At 46.5% G+C, this 23426-nt stretch overlaps 1 protein-coding gene across 1 annotated transcript in view; it reads left to right on the top strand.

The window, feature by feature from the left end:
• LOC134929290 (ras-related protein Rab-10-like) overlaps nucleotides 1-23426 on the top strand; it is a 171017-nt gene that overhangs the window by 54356 nt on the left and 93235 nt on the right. The window contains exon 3 of the mRNA XM_063924988.1: nucleotides 7617-7755. Coding sequence (XP_063781058.1) covers nucleotides 7617-7755 — 139 coding nt within the window. The remainder of the gene's footprint in view (nucleotides 1-7616; nucleotides 7756-23426) is intronic.

Genomic DNA, 23426 nt, shown 5'->3' with positions numbered 1-23426 from the left:
ACCAGCTACATTGATTGCAATTTCTGGTTCGTTTCCAAGACTAGCAATCAACTTAACTGGCTGCAGATTACAGGTATGGCCACACCCCTATTGGGTATGCTGACCTCCCTGAATCCCGCTGGCAGCAACTACTTGTGAAGGAGTTAGCTGGGAACTACCAGAGGCATGCCAGTCTCTGTTTGGGGGATATCTTTTTGTTTCCCCTGTATGTGGCTCAAAACTCCGCCTCTGTGGACCCTGCTCCCAATGTCGTGTGTTGTGTTGTTGTCTAGGGGGTTGAAAAGACCTTTGTACATTCTTTGTTCTACATTCTCGTGCAAAGTGTCCCGGTCTGTTACAAGAAAAACATGTTATTACACTTGCCTTACCCACAGGATTCGGTGGTACATACGCAGGCTGCCTTGTGGTCAGCGCCTGTATACTTACGGACATCAACTTATCACTTTGCGATTCCCTGTGCCTAGTGATGTTTCTGTCGTGATCAATAGCAGCCTCTCTCAAGCCGGACACTGACAGACCTCGCCAGCATGGTTGCGTGGTCTGAACCCTAGTCTTTAATGTTTCCTTTAAACCATCCATCAGTACAGATACTGCTACTTCTCGATGGTTTGGGTTGGTCTTAATGTCTTCTATACCAGTGTACTTTGCCATTTCTAATAGTGCCCGGTGAAAATATTCTGTTGCCGTTTCGGACTCCTTTTGCTTAATGGAAAATATTTTATTCCATTTAACAACGGCTGGGAAATACTCCTTTAGCTGTAAATTTATCCTTTTTACATTATCCTTGTTGTACACGTCTGTAAGCGGTACATCTTTATCCAATGCACAGTCAGCTAAAAATTGAGTTGCATCAACATTGGAAGGTAAACAAGCTCTTAGCAGTATCTGCCAATCCTTGTTGTTGGGTTCTACAGTGTTACCTAGATCCCTGATGTATTTTTGGCTAGCAACTAAATCCTTCCTGGGGTCAGGAAATTCGGACACTATTGTTCTTAATTCCATTCTGGAAAATGGAGTGTACATGGCAATGTTCCTTATGGGAGTGGCTCCAGAGACATCTGTTTTTCCATTGGGGACTGCTATTACCCTTACAGGAGCAATTCTAACAGCCTCTTCCTGTGTAGATTCTACAGCTTGTTGTGGTACAATTGTTTCAGTGTAGTGCATGGTGCCGTACTTACCCGTTGACACGACCTCACCTATCCCTCCGCTAGGGGCTTTCACTAATCTCGTGGGTGTCGCTGTGCCTACTGTGGTCTCTGCTATGGTGGCTGCAAGAGAGAGAGCTGAAATTGTTGCTGAATCGTCTTCTTGATCACACTCCTGAGGAAGGTTCAAAACAGGGTACATCTTGCACGGGTTAATACTTGCATGAGTTATTTGGTTAACATCATTAACATTTACAGTGTTACTAAGAGTTTGTGTTTTACAACCCAGTGCGTTTCTCTCCGCAATCAACTTTTCTCCTGCAATGTATGGTGGGGGAGGAGCTGTGGCAATCAACTTCCTGACTGCCCCAGATCCTGCCGCCAGAGCCAAACCTCTCTGTATCTCACCTTCCTGGTGCCATAACTGTAAATAATCATGATGCTGAATTCGTCTCTTTGCTGATTTTACGAGACATATCCTCCTCCTTAAATTTTGTAACACTTCTGGACTGAAGCTACCTATTCTTGGGAATTTGTCCCTGTCTTGTACAGTCATTCTCTCCCATTCATCACATAAAGATTCGGTGTGAATTCCATATTTTTCACACATTACATATCGTGCCGACCCAACTGGTCGGTTCACAGAATCAACCTGAACCAGGGTTGATCGCCCCCTACCTGAGCAACTGGCCCCCATAGTCTGCAGGTGTTGCTTAGTCCTCCTTGGATCTCTGTATCAAGGTTTTCAGCAAGCCTTTTCAGACAACCAAATTACTCCACAGTAGGCCGGCGGTGGCGGTTTACCGAGTACCCCACTCACTCGCCCACCTCGACCAATACGACCTGATCACACCGACGTGGTGCTGGCGTACTCGATACAGGGCCCCTATGGAACCTTCAGTTTACTGGAACATATGAGGGTTACCCGCAGGACACTTACTCTTTCCAGTAAAGGTGGGGTTGTTAGATAGTTCCTGAGTGACCAGCGAACTTCTCTTCCCGAAAAAATAAAAAATTACACAAATCACGTCAGAATGTACAAATAGCGTTTGTGACCACTTTACTCTAATGGTATTAGGTCAGATCACTAACTACTGCACACAATTACGTGCGGTCCAATCGTTCAGTACACGAGCACTACTTGTCATGTACTGAAAGACCAATGGAATCGATGTTTCCGGCCGCGATTCCTTCAGCAAGAGCTTATGGCCTATATGGGTTCTGCACCAACACCCCAGGCGTTGTGCCACTGGACTTTTATAGCGGACCTTTTACCTTACGACCTCCTGGTCTTGTTACCTTATGACCTCCTGGTCTTGTTACCTTATGGTCCGCTATACTCTAATGCTCAAATATTATTTAACCAGGGATGCCTCCCTGGCCACCGTATATGTCACTTACACGTATGTCCCTTGACGAGTACCCGGCTTTCCTTTTGGTTCCACCTTAAAGTTATATAAACTTTTGTATACAAAACACACTCACTCAACACATGTACACTTTGTTTCTATATCTATTTCTGCGCAGAAATTGTCTTCAGGCCAAGAGTGTTACCAACTAGGAGCAGGATCTGTTAAACTAAATTTCAGATTTTCTAAAAACAGATTTGCGTTATTTTCCGCTTCGCGTTAATTATCGCCTTGCGCTAATTATCGCTTTGCGCTAATTCAACTTTTTCGTGACTTGAGCTACGTGAGCGTAACCGGACGCTACGTTGCGTAATGAACGCTGCGTGCGTCTGCCTTTGGATTGCGTACGCTAGTCTTTGTTAGCGACACGTGTACGCAATGCAAAGGATCCACCGTAACACAATATATTTATTTATCAATGTAGGTGATCCCTGATCATCTACCGCAATCCACACTGACTGCCTTGTATCTCAGACAAACCGTGTGTTTGTTCTATACTTTAACTATCACCTCTACTATTAAATAACAGCAAATCTCTTTTTAGCACTTTCTATCAACTATAAAATTTGGCAAACAGGAATAGTGATATACGAAAAAATGAAATACACAAGTGAAAAGAAATGCAGGTATGTATGCGTACGCAAGACAAAAGAAAAATAAACAGTTTTAAAAAAGACACAAGCGTTTTGTTCTTACTTCCGGTTACCGGGTTCCTTCAGCACTCTTTATCTAAGCGAAGCAGACGCTTATCCCGTCAGCACTGTGAGACAACCTCCCACCCTTTGCTGGAGGGATAATGTCTGCTGATCTACCTAGTGCAGATGTGAAAAGGACCGGACGAGCCCGCAATTGACAATGCTAAATTCCTTTGTCGTATAAACAACCCTTTATGAAGCTAAGAACACTGTACGCTGTTTACTTAAGAAGTACCGTAATGGTACGCTAGTTGCGTAACGATCGCTCAGCCGTAGGCGAGACGCTCAGGCGTCACGTTCGCTCACGGCCCAGGGATCACAGGACACGTTATTGGTTATGTCTAGGGGAAAGATTCGCTGTAACGTAGCGTACGCTAGAGACCACGAGGAGGTCACCAGCGATGCAGACGCTCACAACACTATACCTTTATGTTAAACCTTATACCAATGAAATACACTGAATACCTTAATGTGAGTACAGGGTGTAAGTGCAACCTTGTGTAACCTGACTAACTACAAAGCTGATTGAGCGTCACCGACGCTCAAGTGAACACTTAACACTATAGTAAATACACTTATACTGGTTTAGGTTTCCAAAGCCTATTAACTGTATTATGTCTAATATACTTGTAAAAGGGGATAACAGTACATATGATACACTACAATATAACAGAGACCTCCTAACCACAGAACTAAACAATAAATACAATAAGACAATGCTACGCTGACCTAAATGAAATACAATACAATACTATAATACTATAAGGTATTTAAGAGAAAAGAGGAGAGAGAGAGAGATAGAGAGAGAGAGAGAGAGAGATTGGCTCGCAGAAAGACAATGATTATGGAGAGAACTTACGCACAAAGGGTATGATCGCCAGCGCCTCGATATCCAGCTCCCGATTATCAGCAGATAACCGTTGATGAGAGAGTGAGTTTGGATATGGTCGGCCTGCCTATTTATGCCCCACACACAATGCAATCTCCTAGTCCCTACAATCCCATTGTCCATTGGCCGAAGGAATTCGGCCCTGCATCATAACAAAAGGTCATAGGGTGATTCATACAGGTGGGCTGTGACGATTTCCAACAGCTCAGGTGGGTGGGAAACTGGGTTTCCCGCCGCATACCTGAGTATGTGTAAATCATAGAAATGGACATAAACTTCTTATGTCCATAACTATTCGCACGAGCGATTAATACGCTCCAAACCAACACCGGAATATTGCTAATTAAATACTCTTCCGATGGGTACCAAACACTGCAGTATGATTCCTGTTAGACCCTTCGTACGATGCAAAGAGGGATTCCTCAGCTCTGGGACATTGTACTTTAACCAAACTTACAGAAACTATCAAAGGGATCATGATCTATAAACTACATTAATTGTGAACATTTGTAACTAATGAGTCGCACGCTACGATCACATAAACTCTACCGTAAATGCGCATACTGCGCGTGCGAGTGCACGCGATTGCGGGTATGCGCTTCCACGGGAGAGCGTACGCATGCGCAGCACGGACCAGTGTGCGGTGCAAATATGGCAACGTGCATTGAGACATTTTTCTGACTTCGACAATACATAAATAGAGGGCTTGGAGCCTTATTCAGAGCTGATTGCTATGGCTGTGATCACTCTGAAGGCCGAGTTTTTGGCGTCTGCGTATGTGCCCAGGCAGCAGTGCGTTGGCTAGCATGATGCAATTGCAGCCCAGAAGGATGCAATCGTGTCATGATTGCTAGCCGACAGGCGTCCAGGGCCAGCGACGCTGCGTTGGGGGGAGGAGAGCAAGAAACGCAGGCGTGTCATGGCCGTTTTCAGGGCGGCCTGATGACGTCGCCTGCATTTCCTGCGATAGGAAACATGGCGCCGGACCGCCTGCATACGCAGCCATGCGGCGCCCAGCATTTGAGTAGCACGATTGCAGTTTTTGCTGATTTAGCAGAAACTGTGATCAGCTCTGAAAAGCCCTCTTGATTTGTACTTCTCTGTGTAGTGATTACTGGTCAGATTGGTGCTGGGTGCTGCACTACATTGTGTTCAGTATTTACAGCTCAGTGCTACTGAAACAAACAATAAATTGTACCTTCCTCTGCATGCTTACAAGTCTTACAATGTGTCCTCATATGCAGGGTTTAATAAATGAATATTATTGATGTAAATATAAAATAATGCCTTCTGACAGAATTTGGAAACCATGACTTAATGGACATTGCCATGGTCTGCCGCACAGGTAGAGAGGGAGTCATTCAGATGTGGTTGTACTTGAGATCATCGGCGCAAAGTATTGTTTTTCACATGTGCAGGACCCGTTCTGTGCATGGGTGAACAGGTTCTGCGGCATAGGACGCAGACCGGCATCAGACTGTCATTGATTGACAGTCTGATGCTTATTAAGGGGCAGGTAGGGTACTGCTGTTTCTCGGGTGGGAAGGGACCAGGGATTGCCGTCGTAAGACAGAGATTTCTTGGCCTCTGAGACAGGCGGCTCGCACAGCTCCATGGGTGCTGCAAGCCGCCCGATGGTGGGTGCTTTGATCTGATGCTGCGTCCTACGACTCATCTCAGATCACTAGTACAGCAGGAGGCATCTGCATGTAATAGACGCCTCCTGCTGCTTTTACATACAGTGCTATCACTGCTGCTTCCAAGAAAGCAGCAGTGATAGCAAATCCGACCACACTTGAATGACCCCCAGTGAGTGCTGAGCTAAGGTCAGAAGTATTCTGATGCAATAGGTAAAGTATCCCTTGAAACGGTTGTGAAATGTTGGCAGCTCTACATAACAAGTGATCCATGAGACCCAGTGAGGATCTTGGGCCTTTACCTTTCACTCCAGTGTGAAACAAAGTCAGTTTATTTCCCAACAGCACACTAAACCATACATTTCCTAAATAAAGGTTATAGTACTATGAGCCTGAATCAGAGAGTTATGCAAACCCGGTTTTCTGCAGTTGAGTGATTATCGCCCGTATGAGTGTGCGTCTAAGTTGCAACTTGCATGTGCCGCAGTGTTCTTCTGGCGGCGGTCACAGAGATTTATTTGCAAAGTGATTGATAGGAGGAGGATGTAACGGGAAATTGGGGAAAAAACACAGACATGTTGCAACCATTTTGGGAGCATATATGAGGCTGCAACTGCGATCCCGTCTGCAGCTGCAATGTCTCCAGCGTACTTCCTGCGGCCATGCTGCACATCCATAGGGCTACCCAGAACTTAGATAATTGACTGATCTGCAGCGGATGCTGAGTTTTCGTATGCAGCCACTGGGATCTGCAAAGCCGCCAGTGGCCGCTTCAGTACAGACTCAGGCAGCAGCGACATTTGCATATTTTTGAAAGCTGCTGCATACAAATTACCAGCTGCGAATGCATTTGCATACATCTCAAATCCTATGAGTGTTGTGTCTCCCACACATCAGTACACAAGACTCGACTCATTGTCATTGTCACTATGATGCAATGAACAGAGTGCAAGTGATGCAGCTTGAGAACTATACCAGTTTCTATACCATAATTTGCATTACAATTTAATTTGCGCTCTCTTTTGGCTACCCCAACACCCCCCTGACTCCACCCAGAAACACCCATGGATTGCAGTGGTCTTTTCAAGACTTTGCAATTACAGATTCTTTGCAAATGCCATCTCAAGCCTCAATGTCACGTGCGTGCAATAAAAGGTTCCGCAAACATGCCACAGTCTACATTAGCCACTGGGTTTTTCTATTTGGCACATATAGGTCTTACATGTTGCCAAACTGTTTTGTTAATACAAATAAAAACACAGTACAACAATCCTATAACGTGAGTTGCAGCTTCTGCAAAAATATTTGTTCCACTGCTGATTATTAGTAGAACTGATCTCATAGGAATCGTTTGTTAAAGCTCTGTGGATAGTTTAAAGTGTGAGGTGAGAGAGGGCAGGACAGTATTCTCGTACTTTAGAGCAGTTGGGAGTTAGGGTATGCCACCAGGTAGACCCTCTCCAGCTTTCTCTTTATTCTCTATCTGCAATGTTGCAAATCCTCCAGGAGCAGTGACACCACACAGAAATGTATACTGCCAGCTTGTCCTCACAGTACATGGCTTGTCTTTGAGAAGCACAAGTCAGTGTCTGTTACTTCTAACTTAAACATTGTGATTAATTAGAAAGTAAAACAAAGATCTTTTGCACTTCTAAATCCGAATAAAGCATAGAAATGATAAAACAGATGTTTTCATTTATTTAGTTGCCAAATATGTTAGAAAATGGGCATCACAAGACGAGACTCCGTGACGAGACTCTGAAGGCAATCAGAGAATGGGGATGGAGATGAGTCCTGCATTACAAGGTTATCTAATTTCTACATAAACTGTTTTCCAGGGATACAGCCGGACAGGAACGTTTCCATACCCTAAGTGTCAGCTATTTCCGTGGCGCTCAAGGATTTGTTCTTGTTTATGATATCACGAATCCAGACTCATTTGAAAACACATCTTTATGGATGAAAGATATTACAATGGTAAGAAAGAACAGTATGTCAGTAATGGAATAGTAGATATATTGTCGAATATCACAATGCCACCATAATGTCTACACGGTTAAAATGTCAACACCTATAACACCCAATGTGGAGGATAATGACTTCCCTCTTTCTTATGTGAGTGACCCCACATTTACAGGTGTACTTATGGGCAAGATAGGGCACGTAGTGCCCACCCTTATATGGGAAACCAGCTGTACATAATCTAGCTGCACAGAATACAGGTTTTGAGAACCAGCAGAGGATGTCACTGTTTTGGTAACATTAGTGGACTTCTAAAACCAATCTTTTTGATTCCCCTTTTTGCGCACTCATAAGACCTGCCAGGTGTGGTACTTTATTTAGAAATATTCTGGAATCAACAATTCTTTGAACCACTTATCAACTTCTACATTGAACTGGATCCCTCTCAGAGGGAAATGTGAAAAGAAGCCCGGAGTTTGGTACATATAGGAATGCAACCAAACTGCTAAAAACAGCATTTTCAGAGTTTTGACCTAATTATATCTTCATTTTTTTCCCCTTAATCCAACCCGCCGAGGGAGGGAAAAGAAGGAAGGAGACAGAGGAAAAGGGAGAGAGAAAAAGTTGGGGGGAGAGTGAGACAAGGGAAGGAAGGGGTAAAAAGAGAGGAAGGGGAGCGTGAGAAAAAGTTCAGCGGAAGAGGGGAAGAGAGAGGAGATGCAGACAGACGTTGGAGAGGAGAGAAAGGAGGGAAGACAATCAGACTGGAAAAGAAAGAGGCAGAGAGATGGGGAAGAGGGAGAGAGAGAGTGGAAGGTGAGGGACGAGAGAGAACCCCCCCCTCCTCCCCCTGAAACCTTGGACACAATGCTAGCGACACCGCTAATGACTGGTCTGCTACCCTACTGATACCCTACTAGTATCTTTATCTCCCTGTGATGTAGACAGTGGAGGCTATGTCATAGAATGAATGACCTTTCATCAGGACATGAATAAATATAGTTTGCTGCGCTTGTGAAATGAGGCTGCTCAGGTTATTGTTTGACGTATATAGAAATTGATTTGGACCGAGCGCTTATGTGTGCTAATGTATAGTGTGCTAAGAGAAATGAATATAATAATAAATGAATATAATAATAAATAAAATAAAAGTAAACAAAAAATGAATAAGGACGAGGGAAGGGTTGGGTAAGGGTAGGGGGAGGAAGTGCAATGTTTACAGCTCCTTTATGTATTTTGTGGAGCTTGTGGACACTTTGGATGAAAGGCTCAGTCTATTCGTTTGTAGTGGAAAAACTTTCCCTGACTTACCCTATTATCCAGTATAGGTGTGGCTCTGGTGTTTTTTGACAGCGTAGGGGATAGCTTCTCCTGCCTGTGCTGTTAATCACGTTCCACTCCTTCTGGCCACTCCTTCTGGTCAAAACTTGGACGACATCTTCTCTATAACTAATATCTTGAACAACTTGAACAACTAGTGAGTGACATGGGGGTCACGGCAAGGCACCCTCAGATCTCTTCCCAGTGATTGTGCGCACAATCACTTATTCTGTGCTCTGTGATTCTGTTGCTGCTGCTCTCCGCAGATTCCGGTCAGTTCTCTGTCCGTTTCTGCCTAGTAGGGTTAATTCTGGGAAGAGATCTAATCTGGGGTAGTGATTTGCAAGAAGGGTGGATTCCCAAACTACCGGAGTGAACAATGAAGTTATCGAAGCAACTTTAGCCCTTTGGAAAAAGAGATAACGAAATTTCTTATGGAGGTACAGGAGTGGCAAAACAGGCATACAATTCTGGAATATGCTCTTGTAAACTTGTGATTTGGTCTGTATGAAGGCAGACCTGTACAGTAATTTGTTGTCCTACTACTCTATACTCTATAAACAGCGTATGCTATTTTCCTGTGCTTACTGCCATGCAGAGATGCAGTGAGGCACATGCCTTTAAATGGGCAGCAGCAAAGTCTTACTATTTTACTACGGTCCTAATTCAGCATCAGTTGCAGTTTTTGAAATTAGCAAAACGGACACTGCTTGCGATCGCATGATGGGGGCCGCCCAGCACAGTGCAAGTCCGCCCAGAACAGTGCAAGGCTGCCCAGCATGTAAATTAAATTGCTATTACATCGCTGAATTAGGGATGCCTCCCTGCCTGTGCAGCCTGGCTCCGTAAATGGCCCAACTCGTCCCTGCAACACAGCGTCGCCGCCCACACACCGCCCTGTTAACGCCTCTACCTGTCAATCAGGCAGAGGCGTTCACATTGCTGAGATGCGATTGCATCTCCCTGGCCTGCACACACGCAGTGCTGGGCTAATTCACTGGAGGATGCGATCGCATCGCTGCTGCTATTACAGCTGAATAAGGCCCTGTATACGGTCTATAGCCAGTGCACAGTTACTATATTATAGTAATGTCTTATTTGGACAACCCCTTTAAATTCTCGCTGTGTGCCTGTATCTGAGTCGCACGCAATGCTAATGTTCACGGAGCTGAGCGACTGAGACGCGCGATAGCAGATATGTGTAGGAAATGTGCTGGGTTTCCAGGGAGGTGACCGTTCAGAAGCACAAAGAGGGTCTGTCCGCAATGTGCAGCTCAGAATCAGCCCGTGTATGTCCATGCATGGGCTAACACATACATGTGTGTAGTCAGATCTTAAGAGCTCACCTATTTGGTGATTGGACGTTATGGCTAGAACGTATGGGATATAGGGGGTAATTCTGAGTTGATCGCAGCAGGAACTTTGTAAGCAGTTGGACAAAACCATGTGCAGTGCAGGGGAGGCAGATATAATATGTGCAGAGAGAGATAGATTTGGGTGGGGTGTGTTCAATCTGCAATCTAAATTGCAGTGTAAAAATAAAGCAGCCAGTATTTACCCTGCACAGAAACAAAATAACCCACCCAAATCTATCTCTCTCTGCACATGTTATATCTGCCTCCCCTGCAGTGCACATGGTTTTGCCCAACTGCTAACAAAGTTCCTGCTGCGATCAACTCAGAATTACCCCCATAGGCGCATAGACTGCATTCACAGTCAAATGTGGTCTTTGTCTGGCCTGATTTACTAGTCATCTTGACAGCTCATTCAGGCATTGATAGCAACTGGTGTTCTCTTTCGGCTATACACACTGCAAAATGTCACAAAGTCTATGGGTACCTTAAGCTTAAGACTATAAGACTTCTCTCGCCAGTGCTTTGGTACATTAATGACATTTCGATCAATGATCTCTCACTGCACTATATTTTTTACCTTCAACTCTAACAGGTAATGTACGAGGAGTGTGCAATAAGTTTCCGGATGTGCATTACATACGTAAAGTAGACACAATCTGACTAGTTGTGAACTGTAACCTCTGACTAAAGTTCTTGTGAAATGTCAAGGCACAGCTCTGTATATAAGCAGCACTGCACACCGAAGAAGTCAGCATGTTCACTTCCTCACTCGTTATGGAGCTCTGTAGAGACCAAAGGACGGACAGCCCTTGACCTTCTATGACTACAAGAGTGGTCTGTTCATGCAGGAGAGTTCTGACCAACTGCAAGGTGTTTCAGGGGAGGAAGCACTGTCCCGATCTGCTATGTCTTAGTGGTTGTAGAATTTTGGCGCAGGAGATGGTCCCTGGAAGACTAGAAGCAATTCAGCCGACCTGTGTACACCATTACAGAGGACAACGTTGCTTCTGTGTGGGCCAAAGTGGAGGTGGAACGCTAGGGTGACCATGGCCCAGTTAGAGAAGGAGATAGGCATCTCATCGGGATCCACTTGATATGCCACGAAAAGGTTGGCCTGAGCAAGGTTTCTGCACACTGGGTGCTTTATTAGTTGACGCGAGAGCAGACGGAGACTTGGATGAACTGGTGCCGCAACATGCTGGCCAGGCTTGGCAGTTGCTCAAACTCTGTGTGGGAGATCATCAGTGACTATGAATTCTGCATCTACAGTTTTGACCAGACACCAAACAACAGTCGGCCCAGTGGACACCAGTCGGATGTGCACCGCCGGAGAAGTTCTGACATGAGCGCAGCATGTCCAAGCAGATGGTGGCTGGTCATGTAGCTACTTTTGCCACAAAAATCAGACATTTTGCAAACCCACTTGCTGATGTAATGGGGTCCGAGTTTGTAAATCTTACACAAAACAACCCTTGCTAAATAACCTGTTTTTTCTGGGCGAGTTGTATTTGTCAATGTTGAAAAACAATTACAAGTACATTAATACTTTATTGAAATGCGGAGGATGACAGAGCAGGAGGGGTGTTATCAGTCGCAGCGCTGCTCGTGGAGGAGGCAGGTTCCGGCCGTTGCCAAGCGTCCGGGACGCTGCACTTCCTCCGTCAGCCGGCGCTTCCGGATCCTGCCCTGTGCTTAGCAACGCTATCGCAGGGGGGACTGGGAGCCGCTGAGCGCCTAGCAACCCGGGACGTTAGACGTAAGCAGCATTCCCGTTGTTGGGCAACTAGTCTGGAAGTGACCTGTGGACATGCAGCAGCGCAGCTGCACGTCCTTTCATTTATTATCTCATCTTTGGGGCTGATGGGAGCAGCTGCATAGACTTTATTTGTTAAGATCACTAGCTTTTTATTGGTGCAGCACCATTTGTAGTCCGTTCTTGGCCTCTCCCAAATTGCTGGTGATAGTTCCTGCTTTTGTGAGTACCTGTCAGCTCATGTGAGACCCTGTCAACCTATGTAACACCTGTGATCCTGAGACCTTGCCTGATTGATTCCTGATCTGATCCAGCTTGCGGTATACTCAGGTTTTGGTGTTGAGTTTCCACATAGGCACTGTCTTGCCAACATTTCTTTATTATATTAGCCTATGCATTGTTGCATTACAAATCATTAGTATTTACCGTCTTGTTATTCATAACACCATGTGCATAGTTATTGTCTTAATATTATATTCCAACCGGTGCATTGTTGCACTAACGTGCATTAGGTTATCTCTCTCTGTCCGCAAATCGTGCAGGGTTTTGTGTCATAGACAGGGTTCTGTGTACGTCTCACTGTACTGCAACCTACTCTTGCTCAGCCTCCAATAGCTGCCTTGTCTTTACATAAAACCTGGGGGCATCTGAGTATGGGGCGGACCTAATCTGCCCTGGAAAGGCGGCTGCTGTAGGCGAAGTCTTTGGCTGCAGGAGGCTAAAAGACTGCAGGGCAAGGGTAATTACGTGAGCATCACCAAGAACCATCGGATAGTCATAGCACACTGTTGTACACGTAACAGTATCACCAGTCCAAAAACTTTAGCTCCGTGGGTCGTTTGTCTCCGGATGGATCCAGCACAAAATCCGGCCCAGATTCTGGCAGGCCACATCCAGGTTTTGACCCAACAGCTGCAGGACCTTACCCTTCGTGTGGACTCTCAGGAGTCAAATCATAGAACCCAGACCGTCTCGTCACCTGCGCCAAGAGACCTAAACTAAATCTCCCAGATAGTGTTAGGCGCCGGGGTCCGCTCGTCGGTGCGGCCCGGCGCCTAGCAACCAGGGACGCCGTGCGCGTACAGCCGCCGGCTCCCTGGCAACGCTAGACGCCGGGCGCACGGAGCCGCTCTGACCCTAGCAACGGGGACGCCACGTTCGGGCCGCGTTCCCCGTTGCTGGGTCTGTTCTAATTGTATCATGATGTGCTGATTGTATCATGGTGTGCTGGCCGTGCAGCATGCAAGCTGCACGGCATTAATTGTGATGACCCAGTCTGGCTCCTGATTGGGGAGCTCACACTTATAAGCACCCTTTGGACTTCTCACAGACGCCGGTGATAGCTTCCTGTTTGCCTTTGTCAGTTGCAGAGAGTTTCCAGTCCTGCTCTATCCGGTTGTTCCTGTCCTCAGTGGTCCTGTACTCGGATATTTGTCATCTATTCCTGGAGTCTGACCGAGCACCTTTAACATCCTGTGGTGTTCGTGAGTCGCGGCGCAGCCGTGTGTTGCGGCTTGTCCGCTTACTGTTTATTATTTAGTTTATTTGTGTTCTGGAGCTTTTGCGGAGGATTCCGCTCCCACAGATCCACTCTGGTATCCAGCGGTGCTGGATAGGAGTAACGGATCAGTGGATCTTTGGTTGTCCTTTTCCCTGGCGGCTAGTCCGCACATACCTTGGTTTAAGTTAGTTAGCTTGTAACCCCTGGCCTGGTTGCTTAGTCAGAGGGCCCCTTGTTATCACCCTGTCTCGGATTTCCCTTTGTCTCCCATTAAGACCTGAGGGGGCATCGGGGTTGGGCAGACATAATCCGCCCTTCGAACGCGGCTGCCATGGGCTCAAGCAACCATAGTCTCGCAGGGGATTTCTGATAACACGGGCGAGACAACGGAGTTAGGGCGCCAGGGGTTACTAGGCTCTCCTGCTCCCACAACCAGCAAATCTTCCCAGTACTCAGACCTCTGCCATTAGATCTCCTCTGGTCTGGAGTACGGGAATCATAACAGATAGGTTCTCTGGGGACCTTAAACAGTTTGTGGACTTCCGGGAGAGTTGTAAATGGTATTTCAAGCTCAGGCCTTACGCTTCAGGTTCTGAGACCCAGCGAGTGGGAATCGTAATTTCCCTGTTGCAAGGTGACCCACAATCTTGGGCCTTTGGCCTGTCAGCAAATCACCCCAGACTGCATTCCGTGGATTCCTTCTTTAATGCCTTGGGAGTCTCTATGATGACCCAGATTGGGCAGCATCCGCAGAGGCCCATCTTTGTTCCCTTAAGTAAGGAAGAAATTCTGCCGAGGTATATTGTACTGAGTTTCGCCGTTGGTCGAACGACTGTGGATGGAATGACCCAGCCCTGCGCAGTCAGTTTCGCCTCGGCTTATCTGAATCTATTAAAGACAGTCTCCTTCAGTATCCCGCTCCTGAGACTCTCGATAAACTCATGGAGCTCTCTATTAAGATAGATCGTCGGCTCAGAGAGCGGAGGGCTGAAAAAGGAGCGTCTGTCGGGTCTACTCCTTGTGTTTTTTCCATCCCTGTGGACATGGAGGAGCCTATGCAGTTAGGTCTCTCCAAATTGTCTCCTGAAGAAAGAACCAGGAGGCAAAATTCTGGTCTTTGTTTATACTGTGGAGGTAAGGGACATTTTGCCCGTAGTTGTCCGAACAAGTCGGGAAACTTCCCGACCAAGTGAGTTGTGAGGGGGTTCACTTTGGTCTGCAGCTTATCTCCTCAAATAATTCACTGTTAGTTCCTGCTAAAGTTTCCTTTGGCAGCCTCTGTTCCTCGGTCTCTGCTTTTGTGGACAGTGGAGCTGCAGGGAACTTTATGGATTTAACATGGGCCAAGGCCTTAGGTATTCCTCAGTTAACCTTGGGTAGGTGTGTCACCATGCATGGTTTAGATGGGAGTCCCTTGTCCAATGGGGTTATTTCTCTCTGTACACCTCCTGTTTTACTTTCGGTAGGAGCTCTACATTCTGAAAAGATTGAGTTTTTCCTTACCCATTGTCCAGCAGTTCCTGTGGTTCTGGGTCACCCTTGGCTGGCCTTTCATAATCCCATCATTGATTGGCAGTCGGGGGAGATCTTACAATGGGGTACCATCTGTAATAAAGAATGTATTACGCTTCCTATCCGAGTAGCTGCCGCCGTTCCCGCACCCATTCCTGTGGAATACCAGGATTTTGTTGATGTATTTTCCAAGGGCAATGCGGATATTCTGCCTCCCCATAGGCCTTATGATTGTGCCATTGAGCTAATTCCTGGTGCCACGTTGCCTAAAGGAAGGTTATATGCATTGTCTGGTCCTGAAACTGTGGCCATGAATGAGTATGTGAAAGAAAGCCTTGGGAAAGGATTTATCAGGCCATCCAAATCCCCTTTAAGTGCAGGTTTCTTCTTCGTAGAGAAGAAGGATGGTTCTCTCAGACCCTGCATTGATTTTAGAGCTTTGAATAAAATCTCAGTAAAGAATACTTACCCTCTGCCGCTGATCTCTGTCCTCTTTGATCAGCTACGTTCGGCTGTGATTTTTTCTAAGATTGACCTGAGAGGAGCATATAACCTCATCAGAATCAAGTCAGGGGATGAGTGGAAAACGGCATTCAGTACTCAGTCAGGCCACTATGAGTATCTGGTCATGCCATTTGGCCTGTCTAACGCTCCGGCAGTCTTCCAGGATCTCATTAACGATGTGCTCCGTGAATTTCTTGGAAGGTTCGTTGTAGTCTACTTAGACGATATTTTGATATATTCTGATTCTGTAGAACAACATGTTACCCAGGTGCGTCAAGTTCTAAAAAAATTACGTGAAAATCACCTGTATGCCAAGCTGGAGAAGTGTGAATTTCATGTTACGGAGGTATCCTTTTTAGGGTACATTATTTCCCCTCGGGGATTCTGTATGGAACCAAAGAAGCTCCAAGCCATCCTTAGTTGGGCGCAACCCACCAACTTAAAAGCAATTCAGCGCTTTTTAGGGTTTGCGAACTACTATAGAAGATTTATTCACTCTTTCTCTGACCTAGTTGCTCCCATTGTGGCACTAACTAAGAAGGGAGCAGATCCCACCAATTGGTCACGTGAAGCTGAGTTATCTTTTCAGGCCTTGAAACAAGCCTTTGTCTCAGCCCCTGTCCTCAGACATCCCAACCCAGAATTGCCTTTCATTGTTGAGGTTGATGCCTCGGAGGTTGGAGTGGGGGCTATCCTATCTCAGAAGGATCCGGATTCCCTTGAATTACATCCTTGTGCCTTTATGTCCAGGAAATTCTCATCTGCAGAATCCAACTACGATGTTGGTAACCGGGAATTGCTGGCTATTAAATGGGCTTTCGAGGAGTGGAGACATTGGCTTGAAGGAGCGACTCATACTATTTCAGTTTTGACTGATCACAAAAATCTTCAATACATTGAATCAGCTAAGCGACTGAATGCCCGGCAGGCTCGTTGGGCTTTATTTTTTACTCGTTTCAAATTCATTATCACCTTCAGGCCAGGTTCCAAGAATACTAAGGCAGATGCCCTGTCACGCAGTTTTCTTCCAGTTCAAGACAACAGTCCTGTTACTCCCATACTGCCGTCCTCAACCATTCGGGCAGGCCTCACACAGGATGTATTTACCCAGTTAAAGCTGCTTCAACATCAAGCTCCTGGAAATACTCCTGCTGGTCGTCTTTTTGTCCCTGAGTTTTTGAGAGCAACTGTTTTGACGGAGTTTCATGATAGCAAAGTTGCCGGGCATCCGGGAATCGCTAAGACTTTGGAATTAGTCTCCCGCTCAGTATGGTGGCCTGGTCTTTCCAAAGACATTAAAGAGTTTGTTTTTTCGTGTCAGGTCTGTGCACAGCATAAAGTTCCCCGTTCTTTACCCATCGGTCAACTTATGCCCTTGAATGTTCCTCTTAGGCCATGGTCGCATATCTCCATGGATTTTGTGGTGGACCTCCCTCTGTCAGCCGGATGCCGAGTCATATGGGTGGTAGTGGACCGTTTTAGCAAAATGGCCCATTTCATTGCTCTTCCCCGATTGCCATCTGCCCAGGGATTGGCAGTCTTGTTCCTCCGCCATGTTTTCAGACTCCATGGCTTACCCACTGATATTGTTTCTGATCGGGGTCCACAATTCATTGCACAATTTTGGAAGTCTTTTTGTGCTTCATTAAAGATGAAGTTATCTTTAACGTCCGGCTATCATCCCCAATCCAATGGGCAGACTGAGCGAGTTAATCAATCTCTAAAACAATATTTGCGTTTGTACTCGGCCAAACTCCAAAATGACTGGTCGGAGTTTCTTCCATTGGCGGAGTTTGCTTATAATAATGCCTGTCATTCTTCCACCAATGTGTCTCCATTTTTTGCAGTTTTTGGTTTTCACCCCAGAGCTAATTCATTTTTTCAACATTCCTCTGTCTCCTCACTGGCCCTGACCTCTCATCTTAAACTTATTTGGAGAAAAGTGCACCTGGCTCTCAGAAAAGCGGCATTCCGGGAAAAAAGATTTTCTGACAGGCTCCGGCAGCCGTGCACTTTTAAAGTAGGAGATAAGGTGTGGTTGTCGACTCGCAACATTAAACTTCGACAAACCTCAGCCAGATTGGGTCCTAAATTTATTGGACCATTTCACATTATCAAAAAAGTCAATCCAGTTGCTTTCCGGTTACGTTTACCAAAAACTTTACGGATCGGAAATACCTTCCATTGCTCATTGCTGAAACCATATGTTTCGTCCAGTAGATTTCCTCGTAAAATATCTCAGGGGAGATCACCTATAAATGTACAGGGTCAGCAGGAGTTCTTGGTGGAGAAGGTTCTCGATTCCAAGTTGTCCCGGGGTCGGCTTTATTTTTTGGTGCATTGGAGAGGTTATGGGCCGGAGGAAAGGTCTTGGGTCCTGGATGAGGATCTTCATGCCCCGAGGCTCAAAAGGGCATTTTTTCGAGAATTTCCTCAGAAACCTGGCTTTAGGGGTTCCTTGACCCCTCCTCAAGGGGGGGGTACTGTTAGGCGCCGGGGTCCGCTCGTCGGTGCGGCCCGGCGCCTAGCAACCAGGGACGCCATGCGCGTACAGCCGCCGGCTCCCTGGCAACGCTAGACGCCGGGCGCACGGAGCCGCTCTGACCCTAGCAACGGGGACGCCACATTCGGGCCGCGTTCCCCGTTGCTGGGTCTGTTCTAATTGTATCATGATGTGCTGATTGTATCATGGTGTGCTGGCCGTGCAGCATGCAAGCTGCACGGCATTAATTGTGATGACCCAGTCTGGCTCCTGATTGGGGAGCTCACACTTATAAGCACCCTTTGGACTTCTCACAGACGCCGGTGATAGCTTCCTGTTTGCCTTTGTCAGTTGCAGAGAGTTTCCAGTCCTGCTCTATCCGGTTGTTCCTGTCCTCAGTGGTCCTGTACTCGGATATTTGTCATCTATTCCTGGAGTCTGACCGAGCACCTTTAACATCCTGTGGTGTTCGTGAGTCGCGGCGCAGCCGTGTGTTGCGGCTTGTCCGCTTACTGTTTATTATTTAGTTTATTTGTGTTCTGGAGCTTTTGCGGAGGATTCCGCTCCCACAGATCCACTCTGGTATCCAGCGGTGCTGGATAGGAGTAACGGATCAGTGGATCTTTGGTTGTCCTTTTCCCTGGCGGCTAGTCCGCACATACCTTGGTTTAAGTTAGTTAGCTTGTAACCCCTGGCCTGGTTGCTTAGTCAGAGGGCCCCTTGTTATCACCCTGTCTCGGATTTCCCTTTGTCTCCCATTAAGACCTGAGGGGGCATCGGGGTTGGGCAGACATAATCCGCCCTTCGAACGCGGCTGCCATGGGCTCAAGCAACCATAGTCTCGCAGGGGATTTCTGATAACACGGGCGAGACAACGGAGTTAGGGCGCCAGGGGTTACTAGGCTCTCCTGCTCCCACAACCAGCAAATCTTCCCAGTACTCAGACCTCTGCCATTAGATCTCCTCTGGTCTGGAGTACGGGAATCATAACAGATAGGTTCTCTGGGGACCTTAAACAGTTTGTGGACTTCCGGGAGAGTTGTAAATGGTATTTCAAGCTCAGGCCTTACGCTTCAGGTTCTGAGACCCAGCGAGTGGGAATCGTAATTTCCCTGTTGCAAGGTGACCCACAATCTTGGGCCTTTGGCCTGTCAGCAAATCACCCCAGACTGCATTCCGTGGATTCCTTCTTTAATGCCTTGGGAGTCTCTATGATGACCCAGATTGGGCAGCATCCGCAGAGGCCCATCTTTGTTCCCTTAAGTAAGGAAGAAATTCTGCCGAGGTATATTGTACTGAGTTTCGCCGATGGGCCAATGACTGTGGGTGGAATGACCCGGCACTTCGAAGTCAGTTCCGGTTGGGACTAACAGAGCAAATTAAGGATTTTCTCGTTCAATATCCTTCCCCGGCCACTCTGGATGCACTTACGGAGTTAGCCATCAAAGTAGATAGACGTATCAGGGTGCGGAGAATGGAAAAAGAGGTTCCCATACCTACATCTCGTTGGACGGTGCCAGAGGTTGCAGGAAATACTGAGGAACCCATGCAGATCGGAGCTTTCTGCTTGATGCCTCAAGAGAAGGCGAGACGTCGCAGTCTAGGACTGTGTCTCTATTGCGGGATCAAGGGGCATCTGGCGAACACTTGTCCGCAGAAGGCCGAAAACTAGCAGACCCCAGATATTCAGGGAGAGTTTTTTCGGATCTCTGTTCCATCTCCCCGAATAATTCTTTATTATTACCTATTAGGTTAGTTACCCCTTCTGGTCCAAGTGAGGTAACTGCTTTTGCTGACTCCGGGGCTGCTGGAAATTTTATGGATTTGGAATTTGCTTGTGCCTGAGGAATTCCTATGGAGACTCTTTGCCCAACTATTTCAGTCTATGGATTAGATGCCAACCCCCTTCAAAACGGTCGGGTGAGCACCCGGACTCCAGCCCTCCAGTTTTGTGTTGGAATATTCCATTGTGAAGAGTTGTCTTTCTTCCTTGTACATTGGGGGTCATTCACCCGATCGCACGCTGCGCTTCATCGCAGCCGTGCGATCGGATTGGAACTGCGCATGCGCTGTGGCCGCATTGCGCAGGCGTCGCCGTGCAGCGACGCCTCCAACGAAGAGAGCAGTTGCAGCGGTGACCACAAGAAGATTGACAGAAGGAAGGCGGATCCGGGCGTCAACTGACAGTTTTCGGTGCATGGAGATCCGAAGCGAGGCGTTTTGGAGGGCGGATGTCTGACATCAATTCCTGGACTTGCCACGCTGAAGTGATCGCACAGGGTAAGTATGTCTAGCATTAGTCTACTTCTGCACAAAACTTTTTTTGCATAGCACGGCTGCACAAGCGAACGCAACCTTGCTATGCAAAAAAACACTCCTCCATAAGCGGCATCTACTTGATCGCACGGCAAGCGAAAAGTTGCTGCGTGCGATCAGGTCAGAATGACCCTCACTGCCCTTTAACTCCAGTAGTTCTGGGCCTGCCCTGGCTAAAAGCTCATAAGGCAGTATTCAACTGGGGTAAAGAAGATTTTGTTTCCTGGGGCACAGAATGTGCAGCCAAATGCCTGACCATGCCAGTCCACTCAGCACTTCTAGTCCCTGAAGGGTTGCCAACCCAGTACATGTCTTTCGTGGATGTTTTTTCCAAACAACAAGCAGAATCTTTGCCTCACCGTCCTTATGATTGTGCAATCAATCTTATACCTGGAGCTAGACTCCCTAAAGACCGCCTCTATGCTCTGTCTTTGCCCGAGATGTAAGCTATGGATGAATACATCCGGGAGAGTTTAGAAAAGGCTTTATCAGGCCTTCTAATTCACCGGTGTGAGACAGGTTTTTCTTTGTCGGGAAAAAGGATGGCTCATTACGGCCATGTATCGATTACAGGGGACTGAACAAAATTACGGATAAAAAATCATACCCATTGCATCTGATCCCCGTCTTATTTGATCAGCTCAGAAATGCTACAGTTTTTTCTAAGATAGATTTGCGAGGAGCCTACAATCTCATTCGGATTCGGCAGGGGGACAAGTGGAAAACCGCATTCAATACCCACTCAGGCCACTATGAGTATTTGGTGATGCCTTTTGGACTCTCCAACGCCCCTGCCGTCTTCCAGGACCTTATAAATGACGTTCTTTGAGAATTCCTTGGAAGATTTGTGGTCGTCTATCTTGATGATATTTTAATTTACTCCGCCTCACTCAATGAACATCGAGCTCATGTAAAAGCAGTCCTCACCAAGCTCAGGGAGAATCATCTCTATGCAAAATTGGAAAAATTTGAATTTGAGGTGGAGAAGGTGGCCTTCTTATGATACATCATCTCCTCCAAGGGGACTTCTATGGACCCTAAGAAACTTCAGGCAATTGTGGAATGGGTTCGACCCTCTAATCTAAAAGCCACACGTTTCCTCGGTTTTGCAAACTACTACAGAATATTTATTGATTCATTTTCTTCAATTGTAGCCCCAATTGTGAGTCTAACCAAAAAAGGTGCGGATCCTGCTCATTGGTCACCACAGGCAGTAAAGGCATTTGAGGACCTTAAAAAAGCATTTATCTCTGCTCCTGTTCTCCGGCATCCCGATCCAGATCTGCCTTTCATAGTAGAAGTGGATGCCTCCGAATTAGGTGTTGGAGCCATTCTTTCACAAGAGGATCCAGTCAGTCATAAGCTCCACCCCTGTGCCTTTTTCTCTCTGAAATTTTCCCCTGCTGAAGTCAACTATGACGTAGGAAATCGAGAGCTCTTAGCAGTCAAATGTGCTTTGGAGGAATGGAGACACTGGATGGAGGGAGCAAGACACACAGTAACAGTATTAACAGATCATAAAAATCTAGTCTATCTTGAATCTGCTAAAAAGATTGAACTCTCGGCAAGCCAGATGGGCGTGTTCTTTGCTAGGTTCAATTTCGTAATTACCTATAGGCCCATCTCCAAAATCATCAAAGCTGACGCTTTATCCCAGAGTTTTCTGTCTAGCCATGAAGTCATTAAGCTTCCGGAGCCGATTCTCACCCCAAGATGTATTCTTGCTGGTCTTCCCATGAATCTTGCCTCCCAAGTTCAGTCAGCACAGATGCAGGCCCCACCTGAGACTCTTTCAGGACTCCTGGTCGTTCCAGAGAAACTCAGATCGGCTGTGTTATCTGAGTTCCATTTCAACAAGACCTAAGGACATCCAGGGATTAATAAGACTTTACACCTTCTCTCTCGCTCAGTATGGTGGCCAACTATCAAGATAGACATTCAGGAGTTTGTTAGGGCCTGTCATGTCTGTGCCAATAACAAGTCTACTCGTATTCTTCATTCTGGACAATTACTTCCTCTGTCTGTACCCTCCAAGCCATGGACCCATTTGTCAATGGATTTTATTGTGGACCTGCCAAGATCGTCCAAATCCGCAGTCAACTGGGTAGTAGTTGATCATTTCAGTAAAATGGCTAATTTCATTCCCCTGTCTAAACTGCCTAATGCTAAGGACCTTGCCTCAGTGTTCATTCAACACATATTCCATATTCATGGCCTACCACAGGACATTGTCTCGGATAGAGGCTCTCAATTCGTAGCCTGTTTCTGGAGGTCTTTTTGTGTGGAACTGGGGATCAATATCAGTCTCTCGTCAGGGTATCATCCACAGTCCAATGGACAGACAGGTTAATCAATCGTTGGAGCAGTATCTATGGTGTTACATCTCTAAATACCAGGATGATTGAGTTGACCACCTACCCGTTGCAGAATTTGCGTAAATAATTCTGAACATTCTTCAACTTCTATGTCTCCTTTCTTTTGTGTTTCTGGTATTCATCCTAAATGTAATACTTTCTCTCCATCACAACAGTCTAGTTCTTTTTCTCCGGTCTCTCGTCTTAGGAGGATTTGGAGGGAAGTACATCAAGCCTTGGAGGATGCGGCAGCCCGGTCTAAGAGATTTGCTGACAGATTTCGGAAACCTTGTGCTTTCAAAGTAGGAGACATGGGCCTTCATTCCGAGTTGTTCACTCGTTCTTTTCCTTCGCATCGGTGCGATTTTCCGCTAAATGCGCATGCGCAATGTTCGCACTGCGGCTGCACCAAGTAAATTTGCTAAGAAGTTTGGTATTTTACTCACGGCATTACAAGGTTTTTTCTTCGTTCTGGTGATCGTAGTGTGATTGACAGGAAGTGGGTGTTTCTGGGCAGAACCTGTCTGTTTTATGGGAGTGTGTGAAAAAACGCTGCAGTTTCTGGGAAAAACGCGGGAGTGGCTGGAGA

Source organism: Pseudophryne corroboree, chromosome 5 (genome assembly GCF_028390025.1).
Source record: "Pseudophryne corroboree isolate aPseCor3 chromosome 5, aPseCor3.hap2, whole genome shotgun sequence".
Classification (NCBI taxonomy): domain Eukaryota; kingdom Metazoa; phylum Chordata; class Amphibia; order Anura; family Myobatrachidae; genus Pseudophryne; species Pseudophryne corroboree.
The sequence above is the reverse complement of the archived record's forward strand: the minus strand, read 5'-3'. Positions and strand labels throughout refer to the sequence as shown.